At 41.2% G+C, this 18,059-nt stretch overlaps 1 protein-coding gene across 1 annotated transcript; it reads left to right on the top strand.

Moving 5' to 3' along the window:
• Nucleotides 1-1,240: 1,240 nt before the first annotated feature.
• SNRPB2 (small nuclear ribonucleoprotein polypeptide B2) lies at nt 1,241-16,922 on the top strand. Its single transcript, XM_074989446.1, has 7 exons — nt 1,241-1,307; nt 2,254-2,341; nt 3,904-4,076; nt 9,222-9,362; nt 13,902-13,955; nt 15,341-15,429; nt 16,538-16,922. Exons 2-7 carry the CDS (start codon nt 2,278-2,280, stop codon nt 16,695-16,697), a joined length of 681 nt encoding a protein of 226 aa, XP_074845547.1. The 5' UTR covers nt 1,241-1,307; nt 2,254-2,277; the 3' UTR covers nt 16,698-16,922.
• The last annotated feature ends 1,137 nt before the right edge of the window (nt 16,923-18,059 follow it).

The raw sequence follows: 18,059 nt of genomic DNA, 5'->3' as shown, positions 1-18,059 counted from the left end.
TAACTCGTGACAATAACACCTTCCCACAATGGAATCACATCTCTCCCAGCTGAGATTTCCATGACATTCACCTCCTGGTCCCTGCAAATGTCTCAGGCTTTTCCACGACAAGTGTGGAAACTAAAGCCACGTTTTTCCTGATCCTCAGGCTCTACCGTTTGTTGCCGTGAAGCGATACGTACAATTAGCAATAGGATGCACGACTGGGAGCAGCCATTTGACCTAAACCTGGGTCTATATGAAACTCCGAAGCTATTGGAGCACATAAAGTGGTTCCATAAGAAAAACAATAACCTCCTCTGTTCAAAGTCAAGGACTAAACTTTTTGTCACATATCAGATTTTACTAAACCTTCTATTATTTTTGTTGCTTTCCTCTGGCCTCTCTCCAATTCATCAACATCTCTGTGCCACCCAAAATTAATACTGCAGCAGGTGCCACCTACGACCAGCATCAGTGAGAGCCACTAGGGCAAGGTACGTGTGGGTGGGTGGGTGGCGGGGGCAGAGCCTAGGGCATTCAGCCCTCGGTGCCCTGGAGACTGTGACACCGGGCTCCCCCCACAAGCCAAGTGTAGCCAGAGCTGTGCTGCCACAGAAATTCCAAGGCTCTAGGAGTTCCAGGTGCCTTTGAAAGCCCTGGGCTGAGGGCAACTGCCCCCATTCCTCATCCTCTCCCCACTTGGCAAACATGTCTAAGAGCAACAGAGTATGACAATGATCTCCCAAGTCCTACATCCTATCTGCCTGATAAAACACCGCAGCCTGGTATCCACCTTTTTCACAGCAGGACTGCTTGACTAGCTCCTTTCCACCCAGGACTCTTCCAAGAAGGCTACCCTAGCTTGTTCTTTCACACCTGGTTGCTGTGTGCGTCCAAATAGACTTCTCTGAGAAACTGCCCCACCAACGTGCATGACGATGGGGGCAGAAGGGCAGGGGATCAGCGAAGCACTAGAGAGTGTGGCAAGGAACACAGGCAGACGACCCACCACACGAGACCTTGAGTGGGCAACAGCGGCGGTTCCGGGCTCTGACTGCGCCCCGGCCAGCAAGGGTTCCCCAACGCTACGAAGTGAATGATTCTCTCCGGACACGTGGGGTATACGGGAACCTGTCCCAGGCCACGGGAAGGCGTCGACGCACGCGCACTAGGGTCAGGAAGGCGCGAGGTGAAGCGCGCATCGTCGATTGGGTGTTCGATATATCCACTGTGCGTGAGCTCGATTCTCTTTGTCTGCCCGATCACGTGAGGTCACGTCAGGGCCCGGCCTGGTGCGTTGCTGGGAAGGCAGTCAGCGGAGCTGGGTGAGTAGTGGGTTTCTTGTCCCGCATTTGCTCCTTTACTGGGAGATGCGGCGTGGGGGGACCTGGTGCCCGTGTCCGGGGAGGAGCCCGGGGCGGGGTCCCCTAGCTCGGTTGGGACTGGCCCGAAATACCCACCAGTGTCCATTCCAGCGCGGTGCGAGCGCTTGGGCGCAGGGGGCGAGGTGCTTGTGGAAGGTGCCGGAAGGAGGCTGCGGTTGCGGGTGGGCTGGCTGCGTGAGAGGGGCTGTGGTTGGCAGGGCTGGGTCGGTGCTGCGGGCCGGCGTGCAGGTTTTCCGCGTTCATATGTGATGGAGACAGGTACCACCTAAACCGGCGGTTCCCCACCTCGGGTCCATGAGGGTATTGCAGGGGGTCTGTGGGAAAAACCCAACAATGATCATAAACGTAAGTTTTAAATAAATTGCAAAGTTACAATCAATTATTATTTTTTAAATTAATTATTTTTCAGTAATGTTATTAATTGCTGTCAAACTGTCATGGTTCCCACAAAGTGTACATAGAGACTAGAACTGGCTTTGACGGGGAGTCGGGGGGTGTGGCTGGGGGTCCGCACTAGTGAAAAGTTTGGGAGCCACTGATCTAAACACTTCCAAATGTAACTGATGAGAAGAGCAGTGTAGGGATGGTGGTACAACCCTTGTCCACAGGCGGCTTGGTTTTTTCTCAGTGATTTGAGTCTCTGTGGTAGGTTATAGCTTGTTGCACCTTCACAGGGGATAGACCTTTCTGGAAACATGAAAACCATCTAGTTTTAAAACCCCTGTGATACAAAGTGCTTCCCTTTCACTGTTGAAGGATGCAGTTCTGATTTTGGCAACTCGGATTTGCTCTAAACAAACACAACCTCACTCTTATTATCACAATGGTGAATTCATCCTCATAAATAAATGTTTAAACATATTATGCTTGTTTTTCTTTTTTCCAGGCTGTTCTGTAAGCAAGTTAGAAGATGGATATTAGACCAAACCACACAATTTACATTAATAATATAAATGAGAAAATTAAAAAAGAAGGTATGAATAATTTTAAAGTTCATTTTTTTTTTCCTTGGTGTGTTGGAAAAGGTCAGTAAAAGTGTGATATTGTGTCTTCTAGAAATATGTTTATCTGTAAAATGTCATCAGTAGTCTTGTAACATCAGCATGTTTGCGCTGTGGCTAGCCCTGTGGAACTCTACAGTGAAAGGTGTTGGGGAGAGGGGCTGTTGAGCACTCTAGCTGTGGAGCTAAATCTGCAGGCTTTACATCTGTTCTGGCAGGATCTGATGCAGCTTTAAATTGGTGTGCCCTGTTTGCGGGGAGCTTGCTGTTGATGATAAACTTGAAGAGTGGGGTTCAAGAAATATTTTTCTCCCCGGGATGCAGTCTCTGTCAGGTTTAGGTTTTAGTTGTTTGATACCCTGTGTGGGTTTGAGTGGTAGGTGGTAAGTAGGGGTCTGTGGTCAGAAAGGATTTTTTTCTGTATAGAAGCAGACTCTCTTGTGTTCACATGCCTCATTATATGATGTGATCTGCTTTTCTGATAGAGCATCATGGTTTGGTGAATGTGGTCCTCAGAGTAACAAGGTGTAAAATAGTTTGATGATCTGATATTGTCAGACTTCAGCAGTGACCGAACAAGTGAAGCAATAGGAGGAATGGTAAAGTGCAGGAGGATGAACATAGGTTAATAGAATATGCTTAAAACCAGACTTTGCATCTGCATGTAAGACCAGCTTAAGATAATGAAAATGACTGACTGTAACCCTAATTCCGTTGGATGCTCTAGAAAGCCTATTCCAATTCACATCTAATTCTTGACTAAACTGTTAAGCAAGATAGGCATGAAAAAAATCTCTTAACACTATCACCTGCCTGATTTTAATTAATGTTCCTGAAGCATGAATAATTAAAAATAAATACCCAAAACCATATCACTTGTTTTCCAAATATTGAGTATTGTGGCTTTGGTTTATAGCTTTTTGGCTCTGTCTTTATGTGAGCGAGAATGTGCCTTTTAATTTCTAAATATTCTGTTTGTTTGGTACTGTAAATTCCAGTATATTTTTTTCCTGTTTTAAACCTAGACTCTGATAATAAGATATTCAACAGAGCACATCTTTTGGAAATTGTGCTAGTGTATTTGGACTCATTATGTACCCATGTACAGGTTAAACTGCCTGGTCAGGCACTTTCAGGACCTGATCAATGCCAAACTAGAGAATTTGCTGAACCATGGGAGGTCAGTGTTGTCTAGCAGAAGTATTAACGCTTCCCGTACTGGGCTGTAAAAAGACATTTAAAGGTAAATTAGAGCTAAATAGCAGCACAGAACACTGAGAGCCAAGATTGGCGGCTGTAGGGAAAAAAAAAAGACTACACCCATGATAAGTGAACATCCGGTTAACTACAATAATGATGGATGTTGCTGGACTGGAGAGGTTCAACCTGTATCACCTTTTGGTCAAAGTAAAATGGCATGCTGCACATTTTTCAGTGTTACAGCTTCCTGTTATCTGAGGACAGGAAAACTGATATGGAAGCACAGTGAGATTTCCAACCTCTGTTCAGTAATGGCTTTTCTATCTTCCCAACAGAGCTGAAAAGATCTTTGTATGCACTCTTCTCACAGTTTGGTCATGTAGTAGACATTGTGGCTTTAAAGACAATGAAAATGAGAGGACAGGCCTTTGTCATATTTAAAGAACTTGGATCATCCACCAATGCTTTGAGACAATTACAAGGCTTTCCCTTTTATGGAAAACCAATGGTAAGTCGTCTTTTATTTATTAATAGCACTAGGACAGTGTGCCATTTTGCAACTGGGAATCAGAATTGTTTTTTCTCTATCTAGGGTGTGTCTGTTAGTTTTTATTGGAATCATGATTTTTAGTTTTTTTTGTTAGTGAACATTCATGCATTTTTGGCAGCCAGTGGGCTTAGCTTACAGATAACACTCTTACTCCAACATCATACTGTTTTATTTCTTTAAATTAAAAGTCTAAATTAGTTCTTCATGCTTTGTAAATGAAGGCTTTCCATACTTCAATGGGGGAGTAAAACTGCATGGCAGTAAAATGCTTTCTGTTTGCATTTTTATCTTGTTTTTAAGTTTGTGTAGTGAAACCATAATACTTGGTGGTATTCCTTTAAGATTAAGTTAAGCATTCTTAATTGTTCAATGTTATAATAAATATTGTTGTTAGTGAAAACATTACCTGTTCAGGATTATAAAATAAAGTTCAGAACAATTTGTATATGAAAATGCTTCATTCAAGTAAAAGCACAGAAGAGAAAACATATAATTTTTTTATCAATATTTTTTGCATTATACTACAGATATTTATGCACTATATAACTATGCACATGAGTAGTCTTGTGGCCTTCCATGGTGCTGTTTGTGCGCATGTACTGTCACGAATAGGCTTTGGGTATTAAAAACATTTCTGACGTTTCTGCTCTTTCTCCCTCCCTTATGTTGGTAACTCTAGAAATCCTGATTTCCACCTGCCTTCCACCCATTTCTTTGCAGTCTGGAGGAGCACTCAAAGAAGGAAACGCTCTGCATAGAGACATTTTTAATTAGGCACACACGAGCAGTTATGTCTTTGTGTTTGGAACACTTGCTACTGTTTGCTACCCTATCAGCACCTATGTATCCACCTTGTTTTCCATATTGTGGCAGGTGCGGGTGCAGGGGAAGAGACAATATAATTCATCTGTGCCTGCTGTGCAAATACCCAGATATTCAGGAAATTTTATAATCTAGCAGACAAAAACTCTAGACACCTGTAGTAAATCTTTGAATTCTCCAAAGTAAGAGACACTTGATCCATGTGGTTCAGCTGAACACTTAAAAATACTTGTCTTGTCAGAAATGCTTTCATGCTCATTGACTGACACTCTGCTCTGTAAGGATACAAAGCTGTCATGTTCATTTTCATCATCTGAATCAGATGCCACTGATTAACAGAAGGTTGTTTTATTTTCTGTAGTTTGGGTTCTGTATTTTTTCGTCAGTGTTGCTCTTTTAAGATTTCTGACAGTATTTTCCACACTTTGTCCCTTCTCAGATTTTGTAAATTGCCTCAGATTCTTAGGTCTAGTTCTCTTGCTCTCTTTAAAAATCTCACATTGGTGCTACTTTTGTGTTTTTGTCCAGTCTCAACTGAAGTGTTATTAAATTGATCATCATATGGTCCATCATCAGAGAGCACTCATAACATGAAATTCGTTCGTACCATACTGATTAGTGTAGGCGATAATGGCCCTCCACCCCTGTCTGTTACAAGTACTCTGGAGCATCTCCACAGTACTGTGGCAATGCAACCATTAAGTGATACTATCCAGTATTTTTCTCACGTTGTCTACCTCATCCTCACTTTCCATTATACTTTCCGGTTGTCACTAAATTTTCATGTGCAGACTTCCTAATTATATGGCCTATAAATGTTGCTTGCCTTGTACTTATCCTGTTTAACCATGTTGGCTGCATTGAAGTTGTTTAAGCAATGAAGCTTCATTTAAAGCACACTCACTTGTCCTTTTGGTCGTCCATGGGATGCACAACATCCTTCTCAAAAACCACATTTCTGTGGCTTCGATGTACTTCTCAGTGTGTTTACTGATAGTCCATGATTCGCATGCATACAGGAGGACTGGTTCTACATAACATCACAGCACTCTTTTCCTAACCTCCAATGATAACAATCTGTTTGTGAGAATGCTTCTCATTTTCTGAAATGCTGCTTTTGCTTGAGCCATTCTGCATTTCGCTTTAGTTAAACACCTACCATCGGATGTGATATAGGATCCTAAGTACTTGAATTTAGTCACTTGGCAAAGAACTGTTCCATTTGCTAGTACCTCACATGTTGGCAGTACCTTTGTCTTCGTAATAACCATTACTTCCGCCTTCGAGATGTTCAGCTTGAGTCCCTTCTGCTCACTTTCTGTATTCACAATGTTTAAAGGTTTAGAAATTCTCTCATATCAGCTAAAACAATGCCAGGTGCTGATTGCTATAGTGATCATGTCCCACTGGTAGGCAAATTGACAGTAAAATTAAAGAAAATTCAAAATGTTGTCAGAAACATCAAACTTGATCTGAAATTGCTCCAAACAGATAGAGAAGTTTGAGATCGATTTGCTTTAGCAGTCAAAAATAGATTCAGTGTCTTAAGAGACATAATTGATATTAACAGATAATGGGAATTATTAAAAGAATCCATTGTTACATCTGCGGATGAAAACATTCCAAGAAATAAAACTGTTATTAAGAAGAAGTGGATGACTGAGGAAATTTTGCAACTCATGGAAGAAAGGAGAGTAAAGAAAAAGAAATCTGAATATGAAAAGTTGAACAAAGACATAAAGTTAAAATGTGCAGCTGCAAAGGAGAACTGGTTAAATGAACAGTTGTAAGATAATTGAACAGCAACATTGAAGTAATACAAAAGAGATGCATACGTGAATCTAGGAGGTAACAGGAAGGAAAACATGTTCATCTGGCTGTCTGAAGTCGAAGGATGGTAGTATAATAATGGAAAAGGATAAAATTTTGGAAGGGTGGTCAGAATACATTTCAGAACTCTATGATGAGAGAGTGGAAAAGTTGAGTCCCTCTAAGAAGGCAGACGGTCCACCTATACTCAAGGAAGAAGTAAGAAAAGCTTTGAAATGCACGAAAAAGTGGAAGAAGCCCCTGGTCTGGAGAAGCTCACAAGTGAGATGTTTGAAGCCTTAGAAGACTTTGGTATTGACACAATTACAAAACTCTTAAATGATATTTATAGTACAGGGCATGTCCCAGAAGACTTATCAAGATCTGTTTGTATTGCCTTGCCTAAGAAACCATGCACAACTGAATGTGAACGCTATAGGACAATCAGTCTCATGAATCACATGACCAAAATTCTTTTGAAGATTATTATGAACTGGATTTGAAATCAAATATAGTCTGAGATTTCTGACCAATGTGGATTTGCGAAAGACAGAGGTACTGGTAATGCAATCTACAGTTTAAGGTCATTAATCAAAAGAGCACTGGAAATTCAAAAGGATATATATTTGTGCTTCATCGACTATGAGAAAGCATTTGACAAAGTAAAACATGAAGAAATGGATATAGATGGGAAAGATTTGAGAATAATTTAAAAACATCTACTGGGAACAGACAGCAGCCATCAGGGTAGGAGAAAACCTTAGTAGATACGTGAAGATAAAATGAGGAGTGAGACAAGGTTGTGTTCTTTCACCTGATCTCTAACTTGTACAGTGAAATAATAATGCGCAAAATAGGTCTGCCAGGATTAAACATTGGAGGATGTAACATCAACAACCTGAGGTATGCAGATGAAACTGTTTAAATAGTGGAAAGTGGAAAAAGGTCTTCAGGAACTGGTCAACGTTGTCAATAACATGAAATGCATGGCAGAATTCAAGTAAAAGCGCAGAAGAGGAGACATACAATTTTTCTTCAAGGGCTTCAGTCACAAACGTAACATGTTAATTAAGCAAGTGTCACAGTGGAAGCATGTCCTGTAGAATGTCAGTCAAAACATGAAGCATATGGATGTTTACAATATCTGGTGCATAAATACCTTGCAACTCTGGCTAAAGCTGCACCAAGAGTTGGGCAGCAGTCTCCCCTGTCAATGTAAATAAACTTGTTATTGCTTGTTCAGCCAATTGCTGAGTGAACTTGTAGGCACGAAACTTTTACATTGTTCAAGTGCAGTTGTTGCTCAAAAAAAAAAACGCTTGTAAGTTCCATGATAGAGATTGCAATCCGGTATTTAGGAGATCACAAATATTTTCACAGTAAAATATTATTCATGACAGTATAAAGTGAGCACTGTACCTGCTGCATTCTGTGTTGTAATTCAAATACATGTTATGAAAATGTAGAAAAACATCCAAGATGTTTATAATATATGTAAGTATATAATTTTGGTTTTCATTAATTGCTTGACTTAACTGCAAGTAATTGACAGCCCTGATCCTAATTGTAATGCATCTTTCTAAGCCCTCTTAGTTTTCCAGACTTGCTAAACATTACAGCTGAATAGATAAACAAAAGGGTTTCTTCTGGTTTTCCTCTCTCGTCTAGCAAGAAAAGCTTTGATTCAGGCTGGCTTGGGCTTTTGCTATCCCTTATCTTTTTTATAAAATAAACAATATGCAGCCCTCTGTAGTATGCTGCAGACTGTTTTGTCTTAATATGATCTTGGTAGGCTGCCAATGCATTACCAAAATGGGGTTTTGAAAAAATATTAAGCGCACAATTTCTCTATTTCAACAATTCCCAACCTTTTCACTAGTGCAGACCCCCAGTCACCCCTCCCCACTGTTGGCAGAGCTCCATCAAAGCCAATTTTAGCTGCTATGTAAACTTCACTAAATGAAAAAGGAAACTACAACATAGATTTTTCAGACAGCAGTTAACATTATTGGAAGATATTTAATTTTAAAAAGAATTGTAACTTATTTTCTATGACCATTTTTATTTCTTATTTTTTTTTTTCATGGACCCCCTGCTATACCCTCAAGACCCCAGGTTGGGAACCACTGCTTTATTTTGTTCTTTTTTGTACTCTTAAAAGTTCTCCTATGACTAGATTTATAAACCTTTTTGGATACTCTCTTATTTTAAAACCAGAAGCTTCTCATTTGAGTCATTTAGTCAGTCTAGATTGCCCTTTTCTGTCTTTTATTTAAAACGTGCAAATGCTCTTACGGTAAATACACAGATTTAATCGCTGAACTCAGCATGTTCTGTTGGTTGTGTCTATGACAGTAAAGGTTTTAATGTAAGAAATCGGGAATTCTAGTGTTCTGCTAGATATTTGGGGCCTAAATGAGGTTAGTGAAAGCTGTTCAGCATAGTGAAACATTCTGCTCTTGTTTTAAACAGCGTATTCAGTATGCAAAAACAGATTCTGATGTGATCTCCAAAATGCGTGGTACATTTGCTGATAAGGAAAAGAGGAAAGAAAAGAAGAAGGCTAAATCCCTGGAGCAGTCAGCTAATGCAGCAAATAAAAAACTTGGTCAAGTAAGTGCACTGTGTAAATCAAAACAAGATTCCTGACACCTAGGAAAAACATTGGAGGGTTGTTCCTGCATAGAACAAACTTTTAATATGGTGTTTACCGATAGGTATAATTATGAGATTTTGGACGGAGTTGATTGTATTTTGAGGGAAACGTATTACGTAAGACAGGAAACGCATAGTACACCATGCCAAATTTGTCTCAGTGTAAAAGTTTAATGGAGTCACATTTATCATTAGACTAAGTTGCTGCTTAATTACAGAGAATCTTGAGTGCAAAGGCCTCCGAACTGCTTGTAATGAATAAGGCTCAATTTAGTTACTAAAATACAACAAACTTCTGGAATTTCTTCATTCTGCTTATTTTATGTAGTGGATGAAGTCGATATTTGTCACTGTCTGCTATTCTTTTTCTCTTTTCAGCAAAGGATATTATCTATTATTTTTTCCACCCTACAAATGTTACGGTATTCATTGAGAATTTTCATCGTTTGAACTTTCCTTTTTTGGAAAGTATTGTAAGCTCTTTCTAGTTTGGTGACTATCCATTGGTTATTCCCTGGAAACCCTGAAAAGAATCCTTAAATTGCAAATATTTTTGATCAATTAACAAGTTTTTAATATTTTACAGTCTCAAACAATTTTAAGGATAACGATTGTCATTGTTTTTGGTGTGCAACATAGAATTTGTATTGACAAATGTCTAGAGAGTACTCTAACAGAAAAGCACTATGAGTGCTTGCTCATGTCCATTCCTTGTTAGGTGTGTGTAGTTGCTGGAAATTTTTTCCCTCAGTGATATCCATTGGACTTGCTGTAGTGCCCTCTGATGTTTCAAACTCATGTGCCTGTTTAAGAGGCCTGTGCAGCCGCTTGCCTTCTGTTTGTTTTTTCTTTATCACTGGTGTTGATGCTGGAAAATCTCCTTTTGCTTCAGCAAGGTGCTCATCTAGTGATGCTGTTACTCCCTCCTTTCTTTGCAAGTTTGTTCTCAATTTCTTTTAGTAGTGGTATATAAAGGAGGGCCTCCACAGCTGTTCAGAAGGACATCCTCTGCTTCTGGGACCAGGTGTGCCCGTCTCTAGGCTTTAAACCCAGTGCCTCTTGTAGCAAACACATGCTGATGAGTGATCTGCATTCCAAATGTTTGAAATGTCTGGGGGAGGCTTTCCTGTGAGAGGGCTGCCATGTCTGCTGCCAGTTCAAGCCTTATCCAAAAAAAAAAAAACCCAAACAGAAAAACAGGGAGGCCAGGCTAAGGGCCATCGTGATGAAAGCAGCACTTGAACTCAACACTGAGTGCCTGGGCATTGACACTGAACGCTCCTCCGCTTGCATGTCTCTTGGGACTATTCCAGTTCACTATTGCTGTGGAGGAAGCACAAGAAGCAGCAGTCCAAGAAGGAATGCTCCTTGGAGCGGAGGAAGAAGAGAGTGCAATGAAGTGTGACCTGCATCAGGCTATTTGTCTATCTGCGCTGAGCAAGCTGCACCATCAACTCTGGCCTGCCCACAGGTTCCAATGAGTCCAATGCAGGGCTGTTCACCAATACTTGGGGGACTGGGTGACACCAGGGGGACTGTGGTGCTGTCCACCACAGAGGTCTTTCCAGTGGTTAGAGTACTGATTACTCACTGGTTAGCACTGCCAACCCCAGTGGGGCAAGTTTGACATCAGTGAGATCTTGCAGAAGGGAGAATGTTGCCTTGGGCTCCTATCTGGCACTAGGCCCTGTTTTATTGGACAGAGGGAAACCAATCCTGCTGTTTGGTGAAGACTTCTCCTCTCTGGCACCAATCCATAGACTCTTGGCACTGGCTGGTGGAAGCAAGGGGAACCCCCGCACCCATGGTCTCACCAAGCTGACTCATCATTGATGTTAAACCCAACCACGGAACTGTTACCTGAGTTCAACTGATATTCTCTTTGGAGCTCAGTGTAGCCGTCTGACCTGGAGATCAGTGGTATATGTGGATCTAACAGAATCTGTGGGTTTTCCCCAAGTACTGGGACTATTTTTCAGCCGTTTGTACTCAATGGTGTCTAAGGAGCCCTCCACTGAGCCATCATGCACCTGACCCAGATTCTGGTACCTAGGCCTGAATGACATGGTCAGTGCAGAAGAGGAAGGCCAAAGGACTTAAAGAAGTGGGACTACTTTTGTAGAAAGACACATTCTACAGGTGGGTTAAAGCTCTGCATTTTCAAACGGCAGGCCTTGTTTGGGAGATATGACAACTTCTGGGACTGCAAGTCAGAATTCAAGAAGCTGCTGCTCCAGGAGTCCAGACGTGCGTTGTCTGTTCTGGGGAATGAAGGGAAGACTAGAGCTGGGGTCTCCATCTAGGCTGCTCTAAACACAACTGACACAGAAGCCAAAATAATGACATCAGTGTAGGGTTGCACCGAAGGTTCAGCATTCCACTCATGGCCTTCTCTTTGAGGGAACTTCCCTCTACGCCGAACAGATGGATGCAACACTCCATGCCCTGAAAGATTTCAAAATTACCCTCACATCTTTGTACCTCTATTTCCGGTTGCCTTCAGTAAAGCACTTTTGACATCACCAATTGGTCTGCTTCTCAGATCTGCCACCTCATCAATACCTGTTGCAGAAAGAGGGCAGGCGTTATAAGAGTAAGCAACTGCTCTCTTTCATCTCAGCTTCATTGCAGAGATAACTGTGATGCCCCAAACAGAATAGTTCTTGTACTGGATCCTGTTCCCCCCCACTTTCTCTTTTTTTAGTTTTCAGACTGATTCTCCTATTTCAGCTTGGGATGGTCCCTTATCACCTTGGTCTTTTCGGTACTGAGTAGGAGGGAGGAAGTATCCTTTCACCCCTTTCTTTCCCATCTGTCCCCCTCTGCAAGGATACTTCTTGTAAGCAACATCTATTCCAGGAGGTGCAAGTAATCCTGTGGATGGGGGCTTTAGAGGAGGTGGCTCAGAACTTGAGAGGGGAAGGATTTTACTCTTGCAGTTTTCTTATCCCAAAGTCCAAAGATGTTTTTTGACCCATCCTAGACCTGCAGTGCCTCAACAATTCTCTCCAGAAGCTGAGGTTCTGCTTGGTTTCTCTAGCCTCTGTTAGTCCTTCCCTGGAAACAGTGCACTGCCCTTATTTGGGGGGAAAAAAAAGTTTGTCCACAACTCCATTTTCTAGGACCACAGAAGGTTTCTCATCTTCTTCACAAACCAGACTACCAATTCACTGTCCTTCCATTTGGCCTGTTGGCACCTCCTAGGGTTTTCAGAAAAAGTGTGGTGGTGACGGTGGCCTTCAGAAGGCAAGACTGCACATGGGGCGTGCACACCTTACATGTAATGGATATTAGCAACACATCTCAAAGAATAACAGTGAAAATTTATAACTATACTATCCATTTGTTTTCTAGCCAGATCAAAAATGCAGCAATCAAAATTCTTTTCTGATATAGAAAACAAGTAATTTCTTGCCAACCACCCCAAAATTTGGCCCATCTCAGTTTCTGTAAACATGTCTAGATGATAATGATGGTCCCTTCTGGACTTCAAGGTCTGAATTTTATAAGCAATAGTTGAAGATAGCTGCACTCAAAACATGGTCTGTGGACTGCTAGTGATGTGTGGAAAAGTGGCTGGTGACATGGTGCTGCTCATTTCCAGCAGAGGGAAACTGAAAGGAAGGAAAACAAAATGAGAGAGTGTGATTAATGTTTTTCAGGTACTGCTTGTTGTTGTCCTTCAGTGTTAAATAAAAATACACAAATATTTTCAGAGTATAACTTTTCAGGGCATAATTGATGTAGCTGCTACGTAAGAATTATGCAGTAACAGGCAGAAGGGGAGCTGCTTCGTGCAATTATGGGTGGAAATGGAGTTGGCCCATAAGATAGTGTTTTTCCAATAAGAGTCTGTAGCAGAGAAGTTTACTAACCCTTGTACATTAGAAAACACTAACATTCATAATGGGTAAAGTCTGTAGATAAAAGTTGTGGCTGGTATTGTAGAACTATTGTTTTGATTTCAGAATGGTTGCAAAGCTTTTGAAAGAGCTTAAACTGATTTTGAATTTGTGCTGGAGGAGTCTATGGATTTAGACATACCTTGGTCAGAAAGCATGTAGTGCTGCCTTTGACAGAGCCATGTTTAGAAGCACTTCTAAAAATACTTTTTTTCCCCCTATCTGTGGACTCCATCTTTTCCAGAGGCAGATGGAACACAATAATTCGCTACATCTACTTCTTCATCTTCAAAATTAATTGGCACTTAATGGCTGTATCCTCACTAGGAGTCTGGGGGTGGGGTGTGAAGGGGAGGGGTTTAAAACCAAGCAACTGTTGTGCAAACTATGGATGGTCCATCGACCCACAGTGTAGGAAACAGTGTCTTAAAATTGAAGAGCTGTTTAGAACTAAGAAGCTCTCTGATTCGAAGACAACCAAATTGTTGCGGAAATATTTTTTCAAATTGAAAACTATACAAAAGTTTTCATTGTTGTGTGTTTTTTTTTTTTTTTTTTTTGTAAAATGTGTTTCTAACAATGTTTTATCTCCCAGGGAACAACACAGAATTCTTTGAATGCCCAAGGGACTTCATCACAGAATCCACAGGTAATTCTTATTAGTTTGTTTGTTCCTGCTATCTCTTTCTCCATTTAGAGAATTAGCTGGAAGAAGAAATACTAAACACAATTAATCCATTAGTATTTTGTTATACAGTAGAATACCAATATTTAAAAAAGCACATTTGTGTAGTTTCAAATTGTTTTCAAATTTGCTTTGGGGAACTTCTGCAGTACATTGGACAAAGTGTTTGTTTTTTTGTTTTGGTTCTGGGATTTTTTACACATGCTCTGAATCTTGTTTTATCGGTTTCCTTCCCCAAAACCTGGCCACTGTTGTACCCCGTCCCATTTTTCCCCTTAACTGGTATGTGTGGAGAGACAGTTGTTATTAAAAACTTCAGTTGTTTTTTTTTTTTTTTTAAAGCTCTTGCCCTGCTTCTCTATTTCACAGTTCCAGTGGCATAAAGGGGACAAAGCCTTTGGAGAATACCCCAGTATATGCAATTTTATTGGGTGCAATAAAATTGTCCTGAATAGCCCTCTAACGTGAAAAGTGTATTGGAGAATAAAGAGGTGTGGCCAATGCACCCCTCATGATTTTGAGACAGCTGTGTGTGTTTTGAGCTGCCTCGGGTGTGCTGCCACTTGATTTGGGAACTGTGTGCCTCTTAACATGGCCAAGACTTCAGAGGCCCCTCTCCCCCCCCCAAAAAAAAGCTGTCTTTGTGCTCTTCACTCCCCCTCTTGGTTCTGGTGTCAGTTGCAGGGATCAGGACTTGGACCCAGTGTCTTTGTGGGAACAAACCCACAGCTGCCTGAGGTCTTCTAATAGTGATCTGCCAGCTGAGAACAGCTGGTGCACCACATACTCCGGATCCACTGTCTCTCTGGGAATTGTCTCTTCTTTGCTGTTGAGGAATTTTTGATATACATTTTTATAAGAAACATGTCAAGAAAATTGTAACTGATAATGCTGAATATTTAGGTTCTTGTACAGCAGGGATGGGGAACCTATGGGCTGCATCCAGCTCCCAGCTTGCTTTGATCTGGACTGTGGTGAGACATGGGGCTTTGCCATGCAGCGAGGCCAGCTGGCACTGCAGCCCTGCAACAAGTGTCTGAGCCTTGGCATCCTCCCACCCCCACACTGCTGGCTCTGTCAGGGATGTGGGGCTGTCAGGGTTGGGGTATATGAAGCTGGGAGAATGATAGTGTAGGGAAATTCCACTCCCATTGATGGTGGTTTCCCCCTCACTTCCGTGACTGAAAGATACAGTTTAGCCAATAAATGGCTGAAATCTATACCAGTCTTATGGGAAACAATAATGGAATGTTCACTTACTGCCAGTAGTTTGTTGAAGTACAAGGAAGTAGATGAGTGCTACTTATATTTTGCCAGATCTACTGAATTTTGTTCTTCTATTGTTATAGGTGCCTGATAATCCACCAAACTATATCCTCTTCCTAAATAATTTGCCTGAAGAAACAAATGAGATGATGCTGTCTATGCTATTTAACCAGTAAGTTGTGTATATAACAATATTTTCCATTTATACCTCATTATACCTGCGGACAAATCTTCCTCAGCCCTGGCCTGTGGGGAAGATATCTAAATATAAGATTTCAGTTGAAGGCCCATTTTACTCCTTGGCCTGATTGCTAAATATTACAGCCATGTAAATTATGGTCAGTCTTCAGTGTGGACACCTGTCTATTAGGAACTAGAGACACAACGTGGATGAGATAATGGCCGTGTCTACTCTTAGAGAAAACTTTGAAATAGCCATACTAATGGCCATTTTGAAGAATTCTTATGAGGTGCTGAAATACATATCTGCTGATAGGAATAAGGGGATTTCGAAGTTGGCAGGGTCCTTTTCCAAAGGACCCCCGTCTGGACAAGCCATGCAGGAGTGAAAAGTGGCAATTTCGAAGTGCTGCAGCTGGTGGCATGCTAATGAGGCACTGAACATGCATTTCAGTGCCTCGTTAGTAGTCTCTGAAATGGCCATTAGCATGGCTATTTCAAAGTTTTCTCTAAGTGTAGACGTAGCCAATAGCTTTTACTGCACCAGCTTCTCTTGGTGAGAGAGACCAGTTTCAAGTTCAGATGTAAAGAAGAAAACTGAGCTCGAAAGATTGTGTCTCTTGTGGGCTGGCCTGTGCTGCTGCTTGCAACTGTTGGCCAGGAATGGCGAACCATGGTCACCAGGAGCTGTGAGTAGGCATACTTGCGAATATGCGGGTAAACAAAGTGTCTGGCGGCCCACCAGTGACGAATTCTAGTGAACTGCATCCAGCTCATGGGCGGTGTATTGTGCACCCCTGCTCTAATGGCTCACACATAATGGAGCAATAACCACATAACCTAATGCTTCTGAAAATACGACTGTTGCAATGTGGGGAATGTCTTGTTGCAGAGATGATCATAGCTTCATTTACTAGTCAAGTAGCTAATCTCTATGTTGCAGATGACAACTATGGTGCTACTTTTAAATGTGGTATTAGTAGTGCCTGACTGCTATAGTATGGGGTCCTCATGGTAAACCTTAACAGCTGCTTGAAAGGTTTACCATAGTATATAATCAGTGTCATCTTTGTATGATTGACTTCTCATTTGTTTTAAAGATTCCCTGGCTTCAAAGAAGTACGTTTAGTGCCTGGGAGACATGACATTGCATTTGTGGAGTTTGAAAACGAAGGACAAGCAGGAGCTGCTCGTGATGCTCTCCAAGGATTCAAGATTACTCCATCCCATGCAATGAAAATCACTTACGCTAAGAAATAAACATGGGTACTCTCTGAAAGGACAGTTTTGTATAACATGATGCCACCATTTTGGCCAACTAAAATTGTTTTCATTCTTTTTGAAGAAGATTAATGAGACATTTTTGTGTAAAACTGTAAGTTAAGTGGGACAACAGTAGGATTTCCACATCTGGTGAAGAGTAACTTGTGCTGAAATCTTAAATGTTTGTAAAAATAAATGCTGTTTTTTATTTTGTTCAAACAATGGGATTGCTCCATTCTATTTTATTGGAATTCTTGCTTTGCAGTGATGTTTCACCATCTCAGAAAAAATTGTTCACTTAAAAAATAGCATTATCCCAGAAAAATGGTGGAGAGTGGCATACCAATATAATAAGAGTAAAAACAGTTTTGGTTTTCAGTTTGGTTGAAAAACAAAACTGTGTTTCTTTGACAAATGGCTCAGGCTTTTGTACCCAAAGGAAGCAAGGGGTAGTGGCAATTCTCTGGTCTCTCATAGCAGAAGAGTAGAAAGCAAAGGATGTCACTGGTGGCTTCATTTTCTGGAACTCTGATATGTACAGAAAAGGAAATTATGGGGTGTGGGGAGTGAGGGGATGGTGTGCAGGTGATAATTTTGGTCTCTTGCTCATTTTTCCCATTCTTCTAATTCCTAGCTTGTTTCTAAAGATCCTGGAGTTTTTAACGACAAGGTGGTTTTAGGGACTTTTCCGGTGCCCTGCAAATATGCTACAGGTTAACCTGATGTGTGCAGTTTCATCTCCTGTTAAGTAGGATTTTCTGAATCCCATTTTATTTCAAACAATTGTGTCTAAAGAACTTGGATTTTTTTTTTAAATATGCCATCTATACACCACCACATCTAACCATGCAGTTCATTTAAATGCCAAGCTGGGACTTGGACACCCAAGTTCAATAAGTTGATTCGTCACAGACTTTGACCCATGAGCAAGTCATTTAGCCTTTTATGCCTCCTGTGCCTCACAGATATGTTGTCAGGGTAAATACATTGTAGACTCAGGTGTGTTAGATAGTATTAATGGGATTCACATGGGGTAAACCATTCATTTTTCATCCAAAAAGCTGAATCATTTTTTTAGAACAACTGAATAAAGAAACCCAATTAAAAATACACATTTATGCCGTGGATGAAAGTTGCACTGGAACTTAGGGAATAGTATTGCAGGCTCTCCTGGATATTCAGACTTTAGTCTATATAGATGTGGATGAACAGGTGTCAGGCTTGTCTCCAACTCTCCCCATGCTTTTCAGTTCTGGACCTCTTGGGCCACTAAAATACGTTGGATACAAGTTAGGTGTGGTTGAGTGACTCTGTGGGGTTTTTGTGGGGAGGGAGAAAGGGAAAGCCCAGGTCTCTCTC

Source organism: Carettochelys insculpta, chromosome 3 (genome assembly GCF_033958435.1).
Source record: "Carettochelys insculpta isolate YL-2023 chromosome 3, ASM3395843v1, whole genome shotgun sequence".
Classification (NCBI taxonomy): Eukaryota; Metazoa; Chordata; order Testudines; family Carettochelyidae; genus Carettochelys; species Carettochelys insculpta.
The sequence above is the reverse complement of the archived record's forward strand: the minus strand, read 5'-3'. Positions and strand labels throughout refer to the sequence as shown.